Below are 20834 nucleotides of genomic sequence, written 5' to 3'. Positions count from 1 at the left end.
CTTAATCTCCCGGAAGCGGCTCGTCTCCCCGCCCCTCCGGGGAGGTGGGCGTGGCCTCATGAATAATGAATCGGCAGGGGGAGGGGCCGGCCCCGCCCCCTCGGGCGGGAAGGGGGAAGCGCCGAGCTGCCTGCCTGGAATGAGGGTAGCAGCGGCGACTGCGGCGGCGGGAGCGGGACAGACTATGGCGGTGTGGACGCGGGCCACCAAAGCGGGGCTGGTGGAGCTGCTGCTGAGAGAGCGCTGGGTCCGGGTGGTCGCCGAGCTGAGCGGGGAGAGCCTGAGCCTGACGGGGGACGCCGCGGCGGCTGAGCCCGAGCCCGCGCTGGGGCTGGCGGCGGCCGCCTTCAACGGCCTCCCGAACGGCGGCGGCGCCGGCGACTCGCTGCCCGGGAGCCCGAGCCGCGGCCTGGGCCCCCCGAGCCCGCCCGCGCCGCCGCGGGGCCCGGCGGGGGAGGCGGGCGCGTCGCCGCCCGTGCGCCGGGTGCGGGTGGTGAAGCAGGAGGCGGGCGGCCTGGGCATCAGCATCAAGGGCGGCCGCGAGAACCGGATGCCGATCCTCATCTCCAAGATCTTCCCGGGGCTGGCGGCCGACCAGAGCCGGGCACTGCGGCTGGGCGACGCCATCCTGTCGGTGAACGGCACGGACCTGCGCCAGGCCACCCACGACCAGGCCGTGCAGGCGCTGAAGCGCGCGGGCAAGGAGGTGCTGCTGGAAGGTGAGCGGCGGCGGGCGGCGGGCGGCGGGCGGCGGGCGGCGGGCGGCGGGCGGCGGGCGGCGGGCGGCGGGCGGCGGGCGGCGGGCGGCGGGCGGCGGGCGGCGGGCGGCGCTCACTTTGTTTCTGCCCCTGCCCCTCGGCGGAGCGAGCCCGTGCCCTCCCCCTCGGAGCCCTCGCCGTCCCCTCTGCCGGTGGCCCGGCTCTCCCGGTGTGCTGGGGTTTTGAGGATGGAAAAACTGATGCTTCTTGCGGGAAAAGTTGGGCAGCCGCCGAAGTGTGGCTCGCAGTCCCGAGGAAGAGGCGGTTGAGATTTAGTAAAAAGCAGCCGCGCTCGAGAGCCCCGCCTCCGCGCGATTAGCTGACACCACGAACTTCCAAGGCTCGAGTTCGGGGGTCTCCGTGCGCCTCCGGAGGAGTACCGGGCTGGCGCTTTCTTCACTCACCTCTGGCGGGCGGGTTTGTTTTTTTTAAAAAATAATAATATATATATATAATTATTTTTTTAATATCTCCACACGGATGCCATCGGTATGCTTGGGCAAACCACCAAAACGCTGGTTAATTTATGGGAATTTAACCCATCATTGGCTCTCAACAATAACCAAAGCAGATCACAGCACTTCCTTGAAGCCAGAAAGCTGAAACAGCAAGTTTGTGTGGTTAATGAGCCTTGTTTAACAGGGGAGGCTCACGTGTTTGGACATTCACTGCCAACTAGAGTTTTGCCCCTTTTGCAAGAGGCTGGTGGTGCCAGCTTCCTTCCATTCACAGGCATGCTGCTGCATGGCTTTAAGCTTTCAGAAGCCTGAAATGTTAAATTGCAAAGATACGTTTGAATAGCCAGGATTATTTAGTATATAGAGTGTCCCAATACACACACTTGGAATAATTATAAAGGCAGTGTTTATTAAAATACATTTCATTTTCAAAATTGAGCTGTCAGCTGTTAAAGTGTGTATACATTTTTTTGGGGGGGGGTGGAGGGAAGACACCCTGTATATGTGGTCTGTAACCTGGATCTTTCGTGGTGAATTTATGGGACTAAAAGGCAAACTAAATCTCCTCTCCTTGAAGGACTCATGCATGTTGGAGGTGATAGAGTATCTGTATTGTAAATGTGATCTGAAAAGCCAGTTACTTCACAAGTTTTTGAGCCATTGGCTTTCTTTCACTGGTGATTCAGCCATTCAGGAAGCATTTATTGCCTGCCGTATATAGAAGAGAATATAAAAGATGATGTGTCTATTTGTTCTCTACTTAAGGAAATGATAGAAAAATGCAAAATGTACAAGTCATTGATTATATAGTGCAAACTATATATAAATGCCAAGGGAATGTAAAGTCAGGAAGTAGTTAGTGAAACTCAGGATTAGTCATGGAGGACTTTTTCAAGGAGCTGAATCTTGAACCTGGTCTCCAAGGATGCGATGGACATAGGCAGAGATGACTCAGGAGGGTATCCCTGGCCGAGGAAGAACAAAGGGAAGGGGTAGGGAGGGACCAATCCTCAAACTGAGAAGCCATATCTCCTGCTTGGCAAAGCGATTTTTACTTTTTTCAAAATAGCTAGTAAATATTTGGGAAAATATTAGTTTGCAAGTATGAAATTCCAGTTGTGAAATTCCAGTGTTCCACATTATAATATCCTCTTTATAAATCTTACTTATATTTCACTTGTAGGTGTAGCTAGACAGTGCTTAGAAGTTACTATTAATAAAGCAACAAATAAGAAAAACAAAAACTCATAGACACAGACAACATATGGTGGTTACCATGGGGAAGGAGCATGGAGGTGGGGGTAGTAAAGAGTAAAAGGGGTCAGAGAAGAAGGGGTCATGCTGACAGAGAAGATTTGACGTTGGGTGGTGGGCACACAATGCAATATACAGATGAGGTATCATAGTTTTGTTCACTTGAAACCTATATAATTTTTTAACCAAATGTTAAAACCCCAATTGAAAAAAATTAGTGTTAATGGAGTAAAATTATAGATTGAGGATTGGTGGTTTGTATATAAAAAAAAACTTAACTGTGTGCTTTTAAATTGGCCTAGCTAAGCATTTGGTTATAAATTCGTAGAGCCAAAATATTGAATGCAATACTATTTGTGTAGTTCTCAGTGGTGATGGGCAGACATTTCAACTCTTTACACCATTTTTTTTTTTTAAACCAGTTTCAGTTTGAATATAATTTGAACCTGGTATTCATACCAACTAAATGAAAATCATCTAGTAAATGTTTTCATTAGTTTAAAATAGGCCACATGTGCTTTTAGAAGGTTTACAAACGGTAGCATAATAACATTTACTGAATGCCTTTTTACCTAACACAGGTTCTACTTTACTTTCCCATGTTTGTAAAAGACAAGCACTTTTTGTCCTTATAAGTGGAGGGAAGAATAAAATTGCGCTTTCAAGCCAAGGGATATAAAAATAAAATTACTTAGAATAAGCAAAAATCACTGAAAACAGTGATTTGATTGATCCATTCAAACTACTTAAAATTGAGAGCTGGTAGCCCATCCAGGTAGGCCACTTTTTAAAAGACAGAATTTATGTTTAGCTCTTAAAGTTTGGGAACTGTATTGTTCTCTCATTAGATGTCTCAGAACTTGAAAAGCTGCCTTGACATAGCACAGTGATGCTCTTCTGTGGTAGGGGCAGGGAATTTCAGGCATGCCCTTGCCACCCCCAAGCAAAGGAGAGCTGTAGGCTCTGGCTGCCTGTGGTTAGGGAAATGAGTTAAAGGGTTCCTATTTATCTCATGGATTTGTAGGGATTATTCATTCATACATCTAACATTTTATTCAACTCTGCCATCTACCAGAGGCATTTGAAGATACCGAATTTCTGCCCCTCAGGAAGTTTGAAGTTGAGATAAGAAAAAAGTGCAGCAAAGGACTCTAGTAATACAACTCTAAGAGGACACAGCACAAAGGAAGGAGAAATCTATAGAAGAACATAGTGGGGATCAGAGGTGGAGGATGGCCAGGAAAAAGTTGACGGAGAAGTTGAAGCTTGAATTGAGCCTTCCCCTAAGAAGGGAAAGCTGCTACCAGGAAAGACACACAGTGAGAGGCATTAAGAAGGCAGTCTGCCCATGAGGGTAGAGTACAAATGAGGACTTTGTGGTCAGACAGATACAGGTTTGTTTCTGGCTAGTGGTTTAACCCCTAGGCTAGTTACTCACCTCGCTAAACCTTAGTTTCCTCATCTGTAAAACCAAGGTAGTAATAATGCCTCCCTTTAAAGGTTGTTATTCATTTGACAATTTATGTGCTGGGTACTTTTTAGGTACTGGCATATAGCAGTAAACAGCAACAACAATAACAAAACCACACACACACACAAAAAGTATGAATGAGAAAAGTAGGACCTGGCCATGAAGATGTGCCTTGAGTTAACAAAGACATTCTCAGAATAGCCAGGATAACACATTGCTAAAAGGCTCCATTTTACTTGATAAGAATTATTTTAGGTTGAACAGATTAAGAATGAGTTTGCATTTCTTGGACGCAAACACCTTTTTTCTAATCTTGTCTTCCTGTTTTTCTATCATCTCTGGTCTAGGCCAACTTTTTATCCTTAAATTTTGCATTTAGTTTTTCCTACCTCTGACTTTTCCTCTTCACACTAACTACTCAGAACCTTAACACTTGCTATTAACTTAACACTGTGCTTGTAGTTTGGGCTAGTGTTTGTTGGCACTGATATTAAGATATGCAGAGATAATACAGATTGGAAGCATAAAGGGTGACTACTTACCTATCAGATATTGTATGTTGAATTTACTGTATCCTGTATGCTAGAAATAGGATTTATCCAGAAAGCTTCTAGATGAAGCTTTTAGGGCCATAAAATTGGTTAAATGAACATGAACTAAACTATACATCAAAAAGTGTTCCAGATAAGGTTAGGGAAGACAGTATAAAGTGTCCAGTTTAGGGTTTGATATTTGAGAAAAGATCAATATTTTTAAAGTCTCATTAGAATATTGTTGGGAAATCATCTTTTATTGCCTAAATATGGTTCTTAAAGTATTGCTATCGAATATACTGAAAAGAAAATGGTTAAGTGTGTAGAGGAAGTAGATTGGCATGAAAGTTAACTTCAAAATTGAAAATAATTTTTGTATCTAGAATGGTTTGAGATTTTGAGTGTCATATATAATATGGCTTGTTGTATATGTTAGGGGACATGTAACAAATAATGCTGACTTTATTATGCTGCTAAATTAAGCTAGCTTCGATTCCTACACTGCCACTTTCTTTGTATGTTGGACAAGTTGAGAGTTTCCTAGGAAAAACATTTTACATTTTCATTGAGGTTTTGCCTGTATATTCTTTAATCTATCTCTTAAAGAACAACTACAGTGTCAGAACATCTGTATTTCTGCGTTTTTGTTGTTTTTTAACTAGCCTCGTTATGTTTCACTTGAATGATTAGACAGACCGTGTTTGTATGAGACGCTATGTCTTTGTAATCAGATTATTATTATAGACTTTCCTTCATGTTAAAATATGCCCTTTAAGTTATTATCAAAATACAAGAAGTTTATTGATTCTAATTCAGAGTAATTATGAAAATTCTAAGAGTACTTTTAGAAAACATAGCCAGGCTTTAATTTAGATCTCAACTGATGACTTGGTAACTTCAACCTATATAGTTTGTGTAATCCTTCCGGGATAAAAGTTACTTTACTTTGTGCTCAAATGTGTGTCTTTGTACTTGTAGATAAGATATGAGTACACCCAGTGGCTGTAGAACAGTGGTCATCAAAGAATCAATCACTTTCCTTAGCTAGGTTACCACACTATCCTAACAGAACGACAGTAATGTCACTTGCTTACATTTCCACCAAAATGCCTTGCATTTTTATGAGGATTTTAAAATTATCTGTGCATTTTTATCTGCATTTTCTCCTCTGACCTTTACATCGTCCTTTGAAGTGGTGGGCTGTTTTATCTTTGTTTTACAGAGGATTACACTGAAGTTCATTAAAGTTAGGTGAGTTACCAAAGGTATCAGAATTTCTCTTGGTTTTTAAAGGAAAAATTTTAATGTTTCCTTTGGACAAGAGGAAAAATCTTACCTGGAATTTAAAAAGTTGTACAGTCTCATCTTCCAGATGAGAAATCAATGACCCAGAGAGGTTACAGTGGCATGTTTAAGGTCACCTAATTAGTGGTGGAACTTGGACTGAAACCCAGTGCAGTGCTTTCTCCCTTGTACGGTGCTGCCTACAGTCAGTCGGTCAGATCTTTAGCACCTCCTATGCATCATCATGTTGCAGTGTGTTCTAAGAAAACAGTGTGCTCAAGAAGTTGAAGGTGGTCTCTGGCATCCAAAACTTAGACTGACATGGGGGAGAGAAAAATGCCACATAGAGAGCAACTGCTAAAATGTGTAGTACTCATTCTTCAAGAGTTCTCTGAAGAGACTGATAAGTTGGGAGACAGGAGAGTTGAGTATGACTTCATGGGGAAAGGGTAGTTTGATCTGAGACCTGCAGGGCAGGTTGCTGCTCTATATGGAAGGCAGTCCAGTTGAGGGGCTAATTTGAGCAAAAACCAAAATGAGCATGGCATATGATAGGAAGTGAGAATAGGAATGGACCTGGGGAAAGAAAATAAAGCTGGGTAGATACATTGGAGCCAGATTATGCAAGGCCTGAAAGCCAGCCAGAGGAATTTGGACCTTTTTCATTCTGTCAGTCAACATTTATTTTATTAAGTACCTATTGCAAACAAGGTGCTATGGTAAATGCTGGGAATTCCAAATTGGGAGTAATCCCTGCCCTTTAGGCTAGTAAGGAAACAGTTACAGCAGGTTGTGATAAGTGCTTTAAAAGAGGTGAGAACATGATGCCCTGGAAGCAGAGGTAGAAGCTCAAAGGAGAAGCATGTCAAAGCTAAGAAAGTGATAGTGTCTAGTGTGTTGAGAGAAGTAAAGCATGGTAAAGTATATGGTAAGTGTGTACCTGGAGAGCGGGCTGGAAAGATGGGCAGAAGCCAAATCACCAAGGGCCTTGTATGCAGTGCCAAGCAGTGGTCTCTACGTGGGGTGTGTATAGGGTGGGGCAAAAGTAGGTTTATAGTAGTGAGTGTTCGAAACAGTTTATTCTTATATTATTTTTAAATTTCCATACAAACAACTGTAAACCTACTTTTGCCCCACCCTATATTTACTTCCCAAACTGAAAAAGGTTTTAAGCTTTATTAATATTTAATGTATAGATGACACTGGTTCATTCTCTCCCTCAGTCTTATAAGACCGTGCTATTACACATTCAACATACAAGTGATGTCTTGAGAAGAGTGGAAGCTTTCACAAAGCAGAGGAACTGATCGTGGTGACCTTACTAATTTGTCTGCTATTATCATATTGCAGTTTGCTTGAGTCTGATTGAGTGGATTTACTTTATATTATCTGCTTTTAACTAAATCTTCACACAGTGAACATGTGGCTTAAAGATTTGTACAAAGAAACCATGGATTGAAGGTAATTCTAACACAACAAACAATAACAAAGCGGTAGAGCTGACATTTCTCCTATAGGAGCTCTTTGTCACATTTCAAGGTAATCATATCTGTCAAGAAGTCAGCCTAAAAAATGAATTTGCCAAATAGACTATGTGAAATGTGGATTAATACATTATCATTAATATTGTACTTTGAGACATATAGTAGCTAATGATAGTATGAGTTCATCAGAGGTATGTTTGTGTATTTCATCTTTATCTCATTCTTTCTTGAATTCTGTATATGTTTTATAATATACATTACATACATCAATGAATATTCATACATTGAGGATATAGACTCACATTTTTACTGAAGGGTATGTACTGTTAAAAGTTTTAGTCCTGGCCCTAACCGGTTTGGCTTAGTGGATAGAGCATCAGCCTGCGGACTCAAGGGTCCCAGGTTCGATTCAGGTCAAGGGCATGTACCTTGGTTGTAGGCACATCCCCAGTAGGGGGTGTGCAGGAGGCAGCTGATCTGATCGATGTTTCTAACTCTCTATCCCTCTTCCTTCCTCTCAGTAAAAAAATCAATAAAATATATTTAAAAAACAAAAAGTTTTAGGCCTGGAGCCCTGGCAGGTGTGGCTCAGTTGGTTGAGTGTTGCCTTTGTACTGAAGGGTTGTCCCGTTCGATTCCTGGTCAAGGCACATGCCCAGGTTGCATTGGGGAAGATGCGGGGGGAGGGAGGGAGCCGATCGATGTTTCACTCTCAACTTGATGTTTATCTCTCCCTCTCTCTCTCTCTCAAAATATCAATCAATAAAAATATAAAATAAAAAGTTTCAGGCCTGGGAAGCCACTCAGGCTTTAAAGTGCTTTAAGTGAGAAAGTGTTTTAAATGAGAGTGCGCTGTCTTAGAAAGTGTAGAGTGGCAGAGGGAACGTAGGAGTTCAAGAAAAAGCAGTTAGAAGGCTGTTGTGACACCATAAGGATAGTGACACTAGATAAGACAGTATGAAACTGAAAAATACTAAGGACATAGAAACAGCAGGTCTAAATGATCAGTTTGAAGCCCTGGCCAGTGTGACTCAGTTGGAGCGTCATCCCATAAATTTTCCTGGCCAGGGCACATGCCGAAGTTGCAGTTCAGTCCCCGGTCAGGCATAAGGCAGCCAGTCAATAGTTCTCTCTCTTTCTCTCCCTCTCTCTAAAATCAATAAACCTGTCCTCGGGTTCAGATTTAAAACAAACAAACAAATAATAGTTTGGAGGCTGAAGGAGAGAGAAAAGTGGAGGATAACTGGCTTGGGAAACTGGATAGCTATGAAAACAATATACTTCTTTAAAGTATATTGGATAGCTATGAAAACAACAGTGGAAGAACTAGTTTTTTGGGTGAAGATAAGAAGTTTTATTTGGGACATGTTAAATTTGAGTAACCTGCGTGACCTCCTGGTGCAGAAGGCCAGTAGTCGGTTTGAAGTACAGGTGTGTACTAGTAGTCAGGATAAATGTCAAAGCTGAGCTGAAGATTTAAGATGTCAGGGCAGAGGTGGCAATTGATGCCGTGTGCCGACGTAATCATCCAGAGAGTGCAAATTAAAAAGAAGAGTAGAACCAGGATGGAACCCTGCAGAACCCTTCCATTTCAAGTGAAAGTGGAGAAAAACGAAGCAGGAAAGATAGTCCAGGATGTAGGGAGCGAGTCTGGAGAAAAGGGTGCAGTGGGAGTTAGGGAGGCAGGAGTTTCAAAAGGAGGGTGACAGCATCTTCAGATGCTACAAAGAAGCCAAGAAAGCCAAGAATGAAAGAGTAGTCAGTTGGGTTTGGTAATCAGAGAACAAGGTGTTAGAGTTCTCATGAAAGCAATTTCAGAAGAGTGACAGGAGCAGAAGCTAGTGAGTAGACTGTACCTTTTTAAAGCTTCTCAGAAAAATAAAAGAAGCAAAGATGGTAACTAGAGTTGAATAAAGTGTCCAAGGAAGATTTTACTTTTGTGGTGGTTTGTTTTTCATTTTGTTTTGTTTTAAATGGGAAAAGAAGAGATAGAAGGGACGGGAACTGATGCAATCCAATTTTGAGCCAGGAAGTGACATGATGGGAACAGAATTTTGGTTGGCAGCAGTGGATACACTGGACGCAATGCAAGGAGGAAGGACCAAAGGTAGGAACACCACAGCTGTTGCAGTAAAATGCAATCCAGGCCAGAGGCGATGACCATTGAAGGGGGGGGAGGTAGTAACGGTGGAACTGGGAATAGAGAGGAAGATTCCATTCAAGGAACATTTTTTAAAAATTGATTTTGAAAGAGAGAGGATGGGCTAGAGAGAGGCGGGGGGGGGGAGGAGAAAGAGAGATTTGCTGTTCACATATTTAAGCATTCATTGGTTGCTTCTTGTATGTGCCCTGACGATGATTGAACCCACAAACTTGGCGTATGAGGACAGTGCTCTAACCAACGGCGTTACCTGGCCAGGGCCTCAAGAAACACTTTAAAGCGGGCGATTCTTCCAGGGGGCAGTAGAACCCATGAGGGACATTTTCTCACCCGAACAGTCTCCTTCCGACTTCCCAAAGGTTTGATACTTGTAGAGAATCTCTGGCTGTTAACCTCTGTTGGTAGCACAGGCATTAGGTCCCTCAGAGACGAGGGTAGGAAAGTGAAAGCCAGTTTTAAAGAAAGAAATGACAGGATGTGGGGGCAGACTGGATCTAGTGAATTAGCCCTGAGATTTCTATCTAAGGACACTAGAAGATTTGTTATTACCAGTGGAAGGCGGGGGAATGGAAAAATGGGGAGGGTGTTAAGCTTATACTATTCAGCTTTGTTATAAACCACTTAGGCAGTAACTCCGGCTATGGGGACTGAGAAGAAAAACTTTAGGGTCACAAAGCATGAGAACATATTCTTCCTTTAAAGGGTTTGTTTGTTTGTTTGTTTGTTTCTCTAAATTAGAGAAATGAGCTTTTGACTTTTCCTCTGGAGAAATTATGGTGTGTTCAGGTGAGTTTAAAATTTTTTCTCTGGAGAAATACAGTTGATTTAGTTACTTTAAGTGTTCTAAGGAAAATACACTGATTCCCTTATCAAATTTTATGTTCAAATTCAGTTTAAAAATAAAACTCATGAAATAATTGTGTATATGAACAAAGTGCCAGTGATTATGGTGTCCATAGATTTGCCTTTTGGAAAGAGTAAAAGAGTTACAAAACTCAAATCTGGTTTCGTTTCTGTGACCTGTCTCCCGAGACATTGTTAAAATGCTTTGACATATAACTAGGTATGAATATGTGAAGTGCAGATATTTTTAAATTCCTTTGGCTTTTCTACAACATCTTTTCTTTCTACCGTCTTCTGATCCTCTTGTTTTTGAATTTGCAAATTATTTAAAATGCTTTATGAAAAGTAAACTGAATGGGAGAGATGAGAAAGTTGAGTCCTCTGTTTTTCCATTTAAATAATCTGTCATTTGTGTAAAATGTTACACCTCACACTTGAAAAATGGGAAGCTTTAATTGTTCATTGAAAGAGACTCAGGTTCTGGCTGGGTTGCTCAGTTGGTTGGAGTGTCATCCTGTACATCAAAAGGTTGCAGGTTCATTCCTTGTCAGGGCACGTACGTAGGTTGCAGGTTCGATCCACAGTTGGAGTGCATATGGAAGGTAACCGATAATCAGTGTTTCTTCCCCTCCCCGCCCCCTTTTCCTTCCTCTCTAAAATCAGTTGTAAAAAAAACATACCCTCGGGTGAAGATTTTAAAAAAAAGAAGAGATTCAGAAAAATCACAAATTTATTTATTTTTAGTAAAATGAGTTGGTGAATAACAAAAAATGATAGTAGACATTCCTTATTCAAGGCTCTTTTGGTTTCAGAGCACAGAAGCCCATTCAAGCTAGTTCACAGAAGAGGGTGGAGGAGGTACTGTAAAGATACAGACAGGTCTCAGAACTCCTGGGAAAGCTGAGCAGCCAGGCCTCAGGACCACCGCTCTCACTCCCTCTTGTCTCGTCTCAGAGCTTTGCTGTTTTTCACTCTAACAGTGTCTTTTGCAACAGTTTTGGTCTAGTCCTTTTATGGTTTCATTTTTTTATATTTAACTCTTTAACCTATGTAGAGTTTATTTTGGCATGTGGGCAAGCAGTAGAGATGTAACTATTTATTTTCTCAGCATTACTTGTCAAATGATCTTAATCCTCTTGCATGCACTGTCTGTTAGATTGATGGGGCTGCCAGGCATGCCATGTGGGGAAAGATTCAAAGCCATGCCTGCGTTCGGCAGGAAAGCTTGCTAGTTAGTTAGTGATGTCTGCAATGAGTGTGCCGTGGGCAGGTACACATGCTCCCTGTCTGCCACTGGAGGAGTGCCCTGACCTTGCCTTACTGATTTGAAATGTACTGTTTTTTTATATACTTAATTTTTTTTTTATATTCTGTGATCTCATTCTGGATTTTCTATTGTATTCTATTTGAGTATTTTGTAACACACCACACTTTATTGTACCTATAACATTTAATATGTGACAACTCAAGTGGACTATTCAGTAAAAATCTGAAAAATAACAGTCGGGTATATTTACTTAATTCTCCAGATAAGGTTTGGAATGATTTTATCATTATTTGAAAAAACCCTTTGGGATTTTTATTAAAATTGTATTAAACCCATAAATTAATATGAACAAAACTAATGTCTTTGTAATATCTTCCCCAGTCATTCTGCCAGAAATCTGGACCTCACTTATCTATGTTCCAATCATGTGGGAAGGGCTATAGGATGTTCAGATTGGCCAGGCTTATATCAGGTACTCACCTTGGAGCCAGGGAATAGGGCAACCTCTCCTGGTTCTAGATGGACTGACAGAGGCGGTTTCTCAAAGTATAATCAAGGTAATGTTACCAGAAGAAGGAGGAATGGATGTTAGGCAGACCTGAACAGCAGATGTCCACTAGGATATTCTAAAAACATCAGGAGACAGAATTAGAGATTAAATGAGAACTACCATGTTAAGACATATCGAAACTTCATAGACAGCTGTAAAAGGAAAGCAAGAAGAATAAATTTGCTTGGATACACGTAAGCTAGAACTTTTCAAAAACTCTTGACACTCCATAGTTATTCCCAGCATTTATTTTAGTACATTTTGAACATCACTTTTATATGAATTTCAAGCAACTTTGCAAGTATGCGTTATGATTATCATTTTATAACTAGGACAACAAAAATATGGAGAGCTCACGGGTAGGCCTTGAAATTAGATTGGGATAGAGAAGAAGCATCGTCTATCAAAATAGACATACACATTTTTTTTTAGTAAGAATTATTTTGGTTGCAGACACCCAAACCAAACCAAGCAGAAGTGGAATGTATTGCCTCATATAACTTCTCAGAGTGGGGGTGGATCTAGGTTTAGGTCCAGAGGGATCCAAAGGCTCAAATTATCTTGGCTGCAACACCTCCTGCTGTAGAGTCTAATTCTGTGTAGTCAGCTAAGATGGTGCCGGCCGTTCTGGGAATACAGGGCCCTAACTTAGTAACCCTATTAAAAAAGAAAATTTTTAGTACCCACATATCAGTCTCTGGGAAGGACTGAGTAGCTCTGCTTTGTCTGCCCCTTGGACCTGTCATTATTTCCAAGATGATGGAGACTATGATCTAGGCCTGGGTCACGTGTCCATTCCTGGTATGTTGAAATTGGCAGACTCACCACAATATGAAATAAATGTGGAATGGGGTGGTGGCTAGGCAGACTTATGTCCACTACAACAATGTAGATATTGAAGCTATAGAGCTTAAAATATTTCTGTAGATAAATTATAAAATTTTAAAAAGCGATAGAAATAATGACATTGCTGCAAAGCTTTACATGTATTGTCGCAATTATCACCTCTATGGCAGGTAGCATCACGCCTATTTTAAATATGAAGAAATTGAGGCCTGGAGAGATTAAATAATTCATCCAAGGTGACAGCACTTGGATGTAAAGGCAAGGTAGTTACTCAGATTTATCAGACTCCACAGCTCTTGGTGTTTACCATTATAACAGATTGCTTCTCTGATAGATCAGTTTAGGTTAAGAAACTAGCAAGTTCTAAAGACCAGCAGTATTTAATTTTCTATTATGATTGGCTTAATGTACAGGAACTTGTGCTCTGGATTCTGTGTTGTTTTGTCTGTCTGGAGGTTATCGTTAATGTCTCCCAGTCTTTTTGTTTCTGATTTTTCATGCTGGACACAAATAGATAGCTGATTAATCAAATCGTATTGAGTACCCACACTCTGCTAGACACACTGTGTACTTTTAAGTACCCAGAATGAGTTTATAAATGTTAATAAACTATATAAATTAATCCAAATTATTTTCTACATTATAAGGAAAGATCTTGGCATAAAGGAGCATATAATGTTAAGAATGTGTTTTGGCTCAGGTGAAAGAAGGGCGGGGCAGGGAAGGGAGGTGGGAGGTCCTGAAGTTGGAGGTATTCTCTCTGAGGGGAACGGCATGTCCAAAGGGCAGAGATGGGAGCTAGCAAGTGATGTTCAAACTCCAAATAACTGATTTTCAAGACTCTGAAACACTGAGTCTTGAAAATGTTTACTAATGTTTTACTAGTACAAATGATACAATTGATTTCTTAGATATTCTTTTAACAATTTTGTTCATTATCTGCTGCTTTGTAATGCAAAATAAAAAAATTTTGTGATTATTCTAGCCAAACATTTTATTTTATTATATATATTTTTAAAATATATTTTATTGATTTTTTACAGAGAGGAAGGGAGAGGGATAGAGAGTTAGAAACATCGATGAGAGAGAAACATCGATCAGCTGCCTCCTGCACACCCTCTACCGGGGATGTGCCCCCAACCAAGGTATATGCCCTTGACCGGAATCGAACTTGGGACCTTTCAGTCCGCAGGCTGACTCTCTATCCACTGAGCCAAACCAGTTTTGGCTATTTTATTATATTTTTATTGATTTCAGAGAGGAAGGGAGAAGGTGAGAGAGATAGAAATATCAATGATGAGGGAATCATTGATTGGCCTCCTCCTGCACAACCCCTGCCTTGGATCGAGCCCAAAACCGGGGCATGTGCCCTGACTGGGAATCGAACCGTAATCTCCTGGTTCATAGGTCAACACTGAACCACAAGGTTATACTGGCTGGGCTAGCCAAACATTTTTTTTGGTTGATATTTGTATGTGCCCTGACCAGAGATTGAACCTACAACCTTTTCATATTGGGAGGACATTCTAACCAACTGAGCTACCCTGCAAGGAGCAGGTCTTCCATTTTTAATTTATTACTAAGTTATTTTACTTTTGGAAAACATCACTTTTAGCAAAGCAGCATTTAAACTGTGTCCACCTTTACAAAAAATGTATGCTCAAATGAAACACAGTCTGTTTCACTGAACACAAAGTGTCTTGGATTTGCCTCCTTACTCTGCTGCAATTGTTGGCTAGTAAAGGTATTTAAATTGTTAACTGTTTTCATTGAAATAAGAGCAGTCTACCTTTTAGAAAATTACTAGTAATCTATACTTTATTTTAGAGTACTAAGAGTAAATATTCTGTATTAGTCTCTTCAAAGATTATCAATTATATACTAGAATAAAATTGCACTTATCTTTACAATGAACATAAAGTAAAAGTAATTGAAAAAAATTAAGCTAGCTCTGGGAAAATCTGCAGGAAAACAACAAAAAAACTGAAGTGAATTTCTGAAAATCAGTGTTCACCACAGATATTTTAATATTGATCTTTGTCTACTTACAGTGTCATAGAGTTGATTTTTATATTTGTTAATTTCATTTTAGAATACAGAATAATGACAGTACTCACAATATTAGTATTAATCATTTATACTGGAAAATAAAGAAATGAAATCATTTTAAATGTTGCAATATGGTTTTTAGCAGCCAGGTCTGATAGATAGTATCAGACAGCCGTATTTGTATGTATATTTCACATACTTTTTTTTTTTTTTTTTTTACATACATACTTTGACAATGAAAATGTTTTCAGTAGTGTGGTGAGGGCCTGGTAGGAAGAGGGCGGGGCTAGGTGGAGGTAGGCAAAAGCGGCGGGGGAGAAATTGGGGACACCTGCAATAGTGTCAACAATTAAAATTTTAAATTAAAAAAAAAAGAATGTTTTTCCTCTTCTTCTCTCTAAAGAGATTGTGGTTGAGAGAAAGAAAATCTAGTTTCCTCATATTACTCTATCACCTACAGGTTTACTCCCACTATTCTCTTTTATTTCTCATATTTCCTCTTACATCCTCTGTGCTTGGGCCTCACTCAAAAGACGTCTTTAGGCTCCTTAAGGCATCTCTAACCCTCAGAATGCAGTTACAGAAACTACCTGAGTCTTCTGGTACCAAAAATGCTTTGGTTCCCAACTGAAGCATGAAAGGACAAGATACTTGGGGAAAAATACAGCAAAGCATTTCTGACGGCCATTAGCTGTTAATGTGACCTGGGAAAAAAATAATTTCAGCATTACAAGCCTTCCATTTCTTATCTATTAGAAATAAGGTGCCTTCCAGTTCTCATATTTTATAATTATAAATATGAGATAATGAAGAATTATAGTTAATATAAATTGACTATATACAAATACATGGATTGTCAGAGAATTGGAATATAATCAAGTTACTTGTAATACTAATGTTATTTTACATATACTTGAATCTTTCTTTGATCATTCCTATGGAACCTCAGGATTTGTAATACCTTATCGTGAACATTACTATTGTGCTAGAGATGCACAAAGTGCCAGAGAAGAGATTTTATGTTACAGATTTGCAGATAAATCAGCTTTTGCTCTCCCGCCTTTCATTATAACAAGTAACTAATCTCCTTGAGGCCGACAAAGGCAGCTCTTTAAATGAACTTTTTCTTCAAACAGAAAAAGATCACTTAGAGAAGAGAGAAATATTGAGCCATCTCAATTGCAGTTAATTTTGTCACTGATTATTGTGTACCTTGAGGTTTCTTCATTGCTTTTTAGTGAATAAGAACAATGAATATTGCAAAGAAATGTGAAAGTATAGGACTTAGATACCAAATAATCTCTTGTTCTTTGCCCTTTCTAGAGTGGAAAAGCAGGAGAAATGTGGAAATTGTTTGCATAAATATTTATCTGTGTTGGCTATTCTTAAGCAATTGGTGATTTAAGAATTTAGATGCTAGGAATATTTTGACAAGATCGGGAATCAATTTCTTTTGCAAAGAAGTTAATATTTATCTTGTTTAGCATTAGCATACTGCCATGAAATTATTATTTTTTTAAATACATTTTTACTAGAGGCCCAGTGCATGAAAATTCATGCACTGGAAGGGGGGGTCTCTCAGCCCGGCCTGCCCCCTCTCACAGTCCAGGAGCCCGCAGGGGCAGGAAGCAACCCGGCAATCGGGAAAAGCGACACCCCCATCACACCTCTGCTGCTGCCACTGCTGGCAGCGCAAGCCTCAGCAAGCCCTGGTTAACTAAGCCTCGGGCGGCCCTGGGCGGCTGGGGGGCTGAGGGGACTGGGGGACTCCGGAGGCAGGCCCACCTGCTGCCCTGGCGGCACTGAAGTGACTGGGTGCTGCCATCTTGTGGCTGTGGGCGCTGCCATCTTTGAGGGCATGGAAGTCAATTAGCATATCCCCTCATTGGCTGTGGGCGTCGCCATCTTTGAGGGTGTGGCGGTCAATTAGCATATTCCCTCCTCCTTGGCTGTGGGCGCCACCATCTTTTGTGATGGCGTGAGGGTCAATTAGCTTATTCCCTCTTTATTAGATAGGACTAGTTAAGCCCTAGAACATTTCCATCACCCTCAGAAGGTTCCCTCATTGCCCTTTTCTGTCAATTCCTTTCCCCCACCCTTACTTCCCTGATTTCCTTCACCATAAATTGGTTTTGTCTGTTCTTGAAATTTATAGGAATGGAGTCATATAGTAGGCAATCTTTTGTATAAGGCTTCTTTCCCTTAACATGTTTTTGAGATTCTTGGTTGTTACATGTAGCATTGATTCTTCTTTTTTTTTTTTAAAGAAAAATATTACTCTTTTTTTTAACCCTCACCCAAGGGTATGTTTTTTTGTGTGTTTTTTTAAAAATATATTTTATTGATTTTTTTTACAGAGAGGAAGGGAGAGGGATAGAGAGTTAGAAACATCGATGAGAGAGAAACATCGATCAGCTGCCTCCTGCACACCCCCTACTGGGGATGTGCCCGCAACCAAGGTACATGCCCTTGACCGGAATCGAACCTGGGACCCTCCAGTCCACAGGCCAACACTCTATCCACTGAGCCAAACCGGTTAGAGCCCAAGGGTATGTTTTTATTGGTTTTTAGAGAGAGAGAAAGGAAGAGGGGGAGAGAGAGAAACATTGATCAGTTGCCTCTCATCTCCCTCATGCACCCCAACATATTTAAAGAAACTTAATACTACTACTTTAAAAAATGGATTGATTATAATACCTGACATTTATTGAGCATTTACAGTGTTCTAGACACTATTCCAAGTGCTTTACATCTTATTAATTCTCATAACAGCCTTGTGAAGGTGGAACTGTTGTTTTCCCATTTAAGGATAAGTAACTTGAGGTATTGAGATTTGCCCAATGTCCAAAGTCCGATAAGTGGAGATCTAATAGGAACCCTACACTCTTAACTACTATGCTAGCTATGATTAGAATTCATCCCAAATGTTACTGATTCTGAGTTAGCGACATAACTAGGAAAATGTGTAACATTAGGGGACAGAACATTAAAAGTTTAGCATGATAGTAGATGCACTGCAAAATTTTGGAATTTGTAATTTCCTCATTTTTGGTAAGTGTGACATCTTCATTATTCACAAAATTGTCAAGTACTTTTAAAAATTTAATCAGCTCTAGTCGGTTTGGGTCAATGGATAGAGCATCAGCTCTCGGGTCTCAGGTTTGATTCTGGTCAAGGGCGTGTACCTCAGTTGCAGGCTCGATCCCTAGTCCTGGTCGGGGCCCATGCAGGAGGCAACCAATCGATGTGTCTCTCTCACATCGCTGTTTCTCTCTGTCTCTCCCTCTTCCCATCCACACTCTCTAAAAATCAATGGAAAAATATCCTCAGGTGAGAATTAACCCCTGAAAATAATTCAATCAATAGGGAAGTGTATAAAATTAAATAAAAAGAAAAAAAAATTGATAGAGTCCCCTTTTCCCTGGATATTGTTCTGTTTGTATAATTTCTTTTACTTTGGATAATTTTGTAGGATAAGGGAATGTATTATTATAGGCTTATAGATGTACATACCTGATATATTCTAATGGTGGTAGGTATAGGAGAGCATCCTGTGTTTTCACAGTAGTCATTTAGAGAGGTTTTACAGAGCCCTCTCATCTACTATGTTATATACTTATATAATATGACAGTGTTTACACAGTACCCAATTCCTTTTGTGATTAAAAAAAAACAAGGATAAAAATTGTTTTAAAGCAATGAAATAAAAGAAAGAAATCTTGGGGAGGGGTGGGGGATGGGAATGGGGGGGATGAGGACAAATATGTGAATAAAGAAATTAAATATAATTAATTAAATATAATATAAATTAAAAATAATCAATAAAGAAATAAAAAATAAAAAATAATAAAAAAAAAGAAAGAAATCTTATACTCATTGGCCTGAGGCTTAGGGTAATATTCTAGGATACTTTGGAGGGAAACTTTGTTTCCCTTAAATTCTTAAACACTTTTGTTTCCTTAAGTACATACCCAGTTGTTTGGCGTGTGTATATTTATTTTAAGGTTGTTTAATTATCCATTTCAAATGTAAAGATCCTAATACTATTTAATCATTCTTTAGCTACTCTTCATAGAAACTTGAAATGTAAAAGAAACAGTTGAATTGAAAAAGATTTTCTATATGGTTTTTATTGTTGTTTGTTTTACTTGTATTTGTAGATTAAGGCTAAGGCCAAATTTGAGATAACCTGTGCATATATCTTTGGCGTGCACAGAGACAACCCATTTTACCTGACTATATGTTATCACGTGAGGTCAGGAGCCCTGTAATACACATCTTATACTAACCTGCTCACAACTGAAGGGATGTTTTTGATGTGTGAGTGAGATCCTTTCTTTACTCAAAAGTTATCTTTAGCCCTGGCCCGTGTCCTCAGTGGTTAGAGTGCTGGCCTTTTACTTTGGATAATTTTATAGGATAAGGGAATATATTATTATAGACCAAAGGGTCTCGGATTTGATTCCCGGTCAAGGGCATGTACCTGGGTTGCAGGTTTGGTCCCACCTGGGTCGAGTTGCATGTGGGAAGCAACCAATTGATGTGTCTCACATCAGTGTGTTTCTCTCTCTCTCTCTCCTCCCCCTCTCCCTCTCCTTATCTTCCCCTCTCTCCCACTCTCCCTCTCTCTCTCCTCCTCCCTTCCACTCTGTCTAAAAGTCAATGGAAAAAATATCCTTGGGTGAGGCTAACAACATCAAAAAAGATAAATAAAAGTTATCTTTAAAAATAGAAATAAATAAAAGTATACGTGTATCTATTATGAAGTTTTTGACCTGTGTTTTAGTAGTGATCTCAAGCTCTGCTTTAAGGGAAAAGTCTTTTATAGTTTTTAAGGTACTTGTTTCCTTTTGTAGACCTTGGTAGCTCCTTAAGGAGAAATAATCCATAACAGCCAATACTATCTTTTCCAGTGTCTGATAACACTTCATTGAATATCAACGACCTTTCAATAGCAGATCACTGCTTTTCACCTTGAATCCTACACTCTAGCCTTTGCTAACTACCAGTACTTATATTTCTCTCAATGTTTCATGTTCCTCCTTGCCTCTGTGCTGTAACCCCATCCAGACTCGCTCATTTCCACCTTGTCTGCTTGTCTTTTTTTGTTGTTGTTGGGGGGGGGGGGGGAGGGAAAGGGGCTTTTATATATTTTATTTAGTTTACTTGCATGCACCAAGTTCTCAATACTACACTTTCAAGAAAAGGGAGATGATTGGTTGAGGTGGTGAGGCACGATGTATTCAAGAAAAGACGACGTGGGTTTTCAGCCAAGGCTTTGCCACAGACTGACTGTGACTTAGAAGAAGTTTTCTAATTTCTTTGAGCCTCATTTATCTTAGAGTTTCAGTTTAACATTTTTTAAAATGAGCAGGTTGTACTGAATTATCACTAAAGTCTCCTCTAGCTCTAAAATTCTATACATTACCTATTTTTAGATTAGTGTTTGCACAAAGGACACTCTGGATGGGTTTGTGTGGTGGGGCAGGGAGAGATAGAACATAATACACTTGAAATTAATAGCTATTTGTTTAACCTTCTCTAAATATTGTCATTTACTTAGGCTCTCTTGAGTGTAGCTCTGTAATTCATGTGTACTAACTACACTGGTGAATCTTTCTCCTTTCCTAGAATAATCTCCAGGAGAGAAAGGGGGATTTAGCATGCATGAAGATAAATATAATCTCAAGATAAGCACTCTTACTGATTATAGGAAGCTAATATTAACACAAATATGCCATCAATCTCAAGGACAAACTTTCACATATCCAAAGCTGCTTTATAATATTGCCTTAATATATTTTGACCAGAATATTTGTCATGGAATTTTTGAATTAACTGTAGATACCTGTAGAATGACAATGTACTTTGGTTTT

General features: G+C 40.1%; 1 protein-coding gene across 2 annotated transcripts in view; it reads left to right on the top strand.

Annotated features, from left to right (window-relative positions):
• Nucleotides 1–30: 30 nt before the first annotated feature.
• The window catches only part of SNTB2 (syntrophin beta 2), an 85045-nt gene continuing 64241 nt past the window's right edge, over nt 31–20834 (top strand). Inside the window, exon 1 of one of the 2 annotated variants that reach the window (XM_054711086.1) lies at nt 31–719. In XM_054711086.1, the coding sequence (XP_054567061.1) occupies nt 59–719 (661 nt within the window). In that variant the 5' untranslated portion in view covers nt 31–58. The remainder of the gene's footprint in view (nt 720–20834) is intronic. The other variant, XM_028143230.2, reaches the window with a different exon arrangement.

The sequence above is a fragment of the Eptesicus fuscus genome, chromosome 21 (genome assembly GCF_027574615.1).
Source record: "Eptesicus fuscus isolate TK198812 chromosome 21, DD_ASM_mEF_20220401, whole genome shotgun sequence".
Classification (NCBI taxonomy): domain Eukaryota; kingdom Metazoa; phylum Chordata; class Mammalia; order Chiroptera; family Vespertilionidae; genus Eptesicus; species Eptesicus fuscus.
This window is presented reverse-complemented; position numbering and strand designations above follow the sequence as displayed.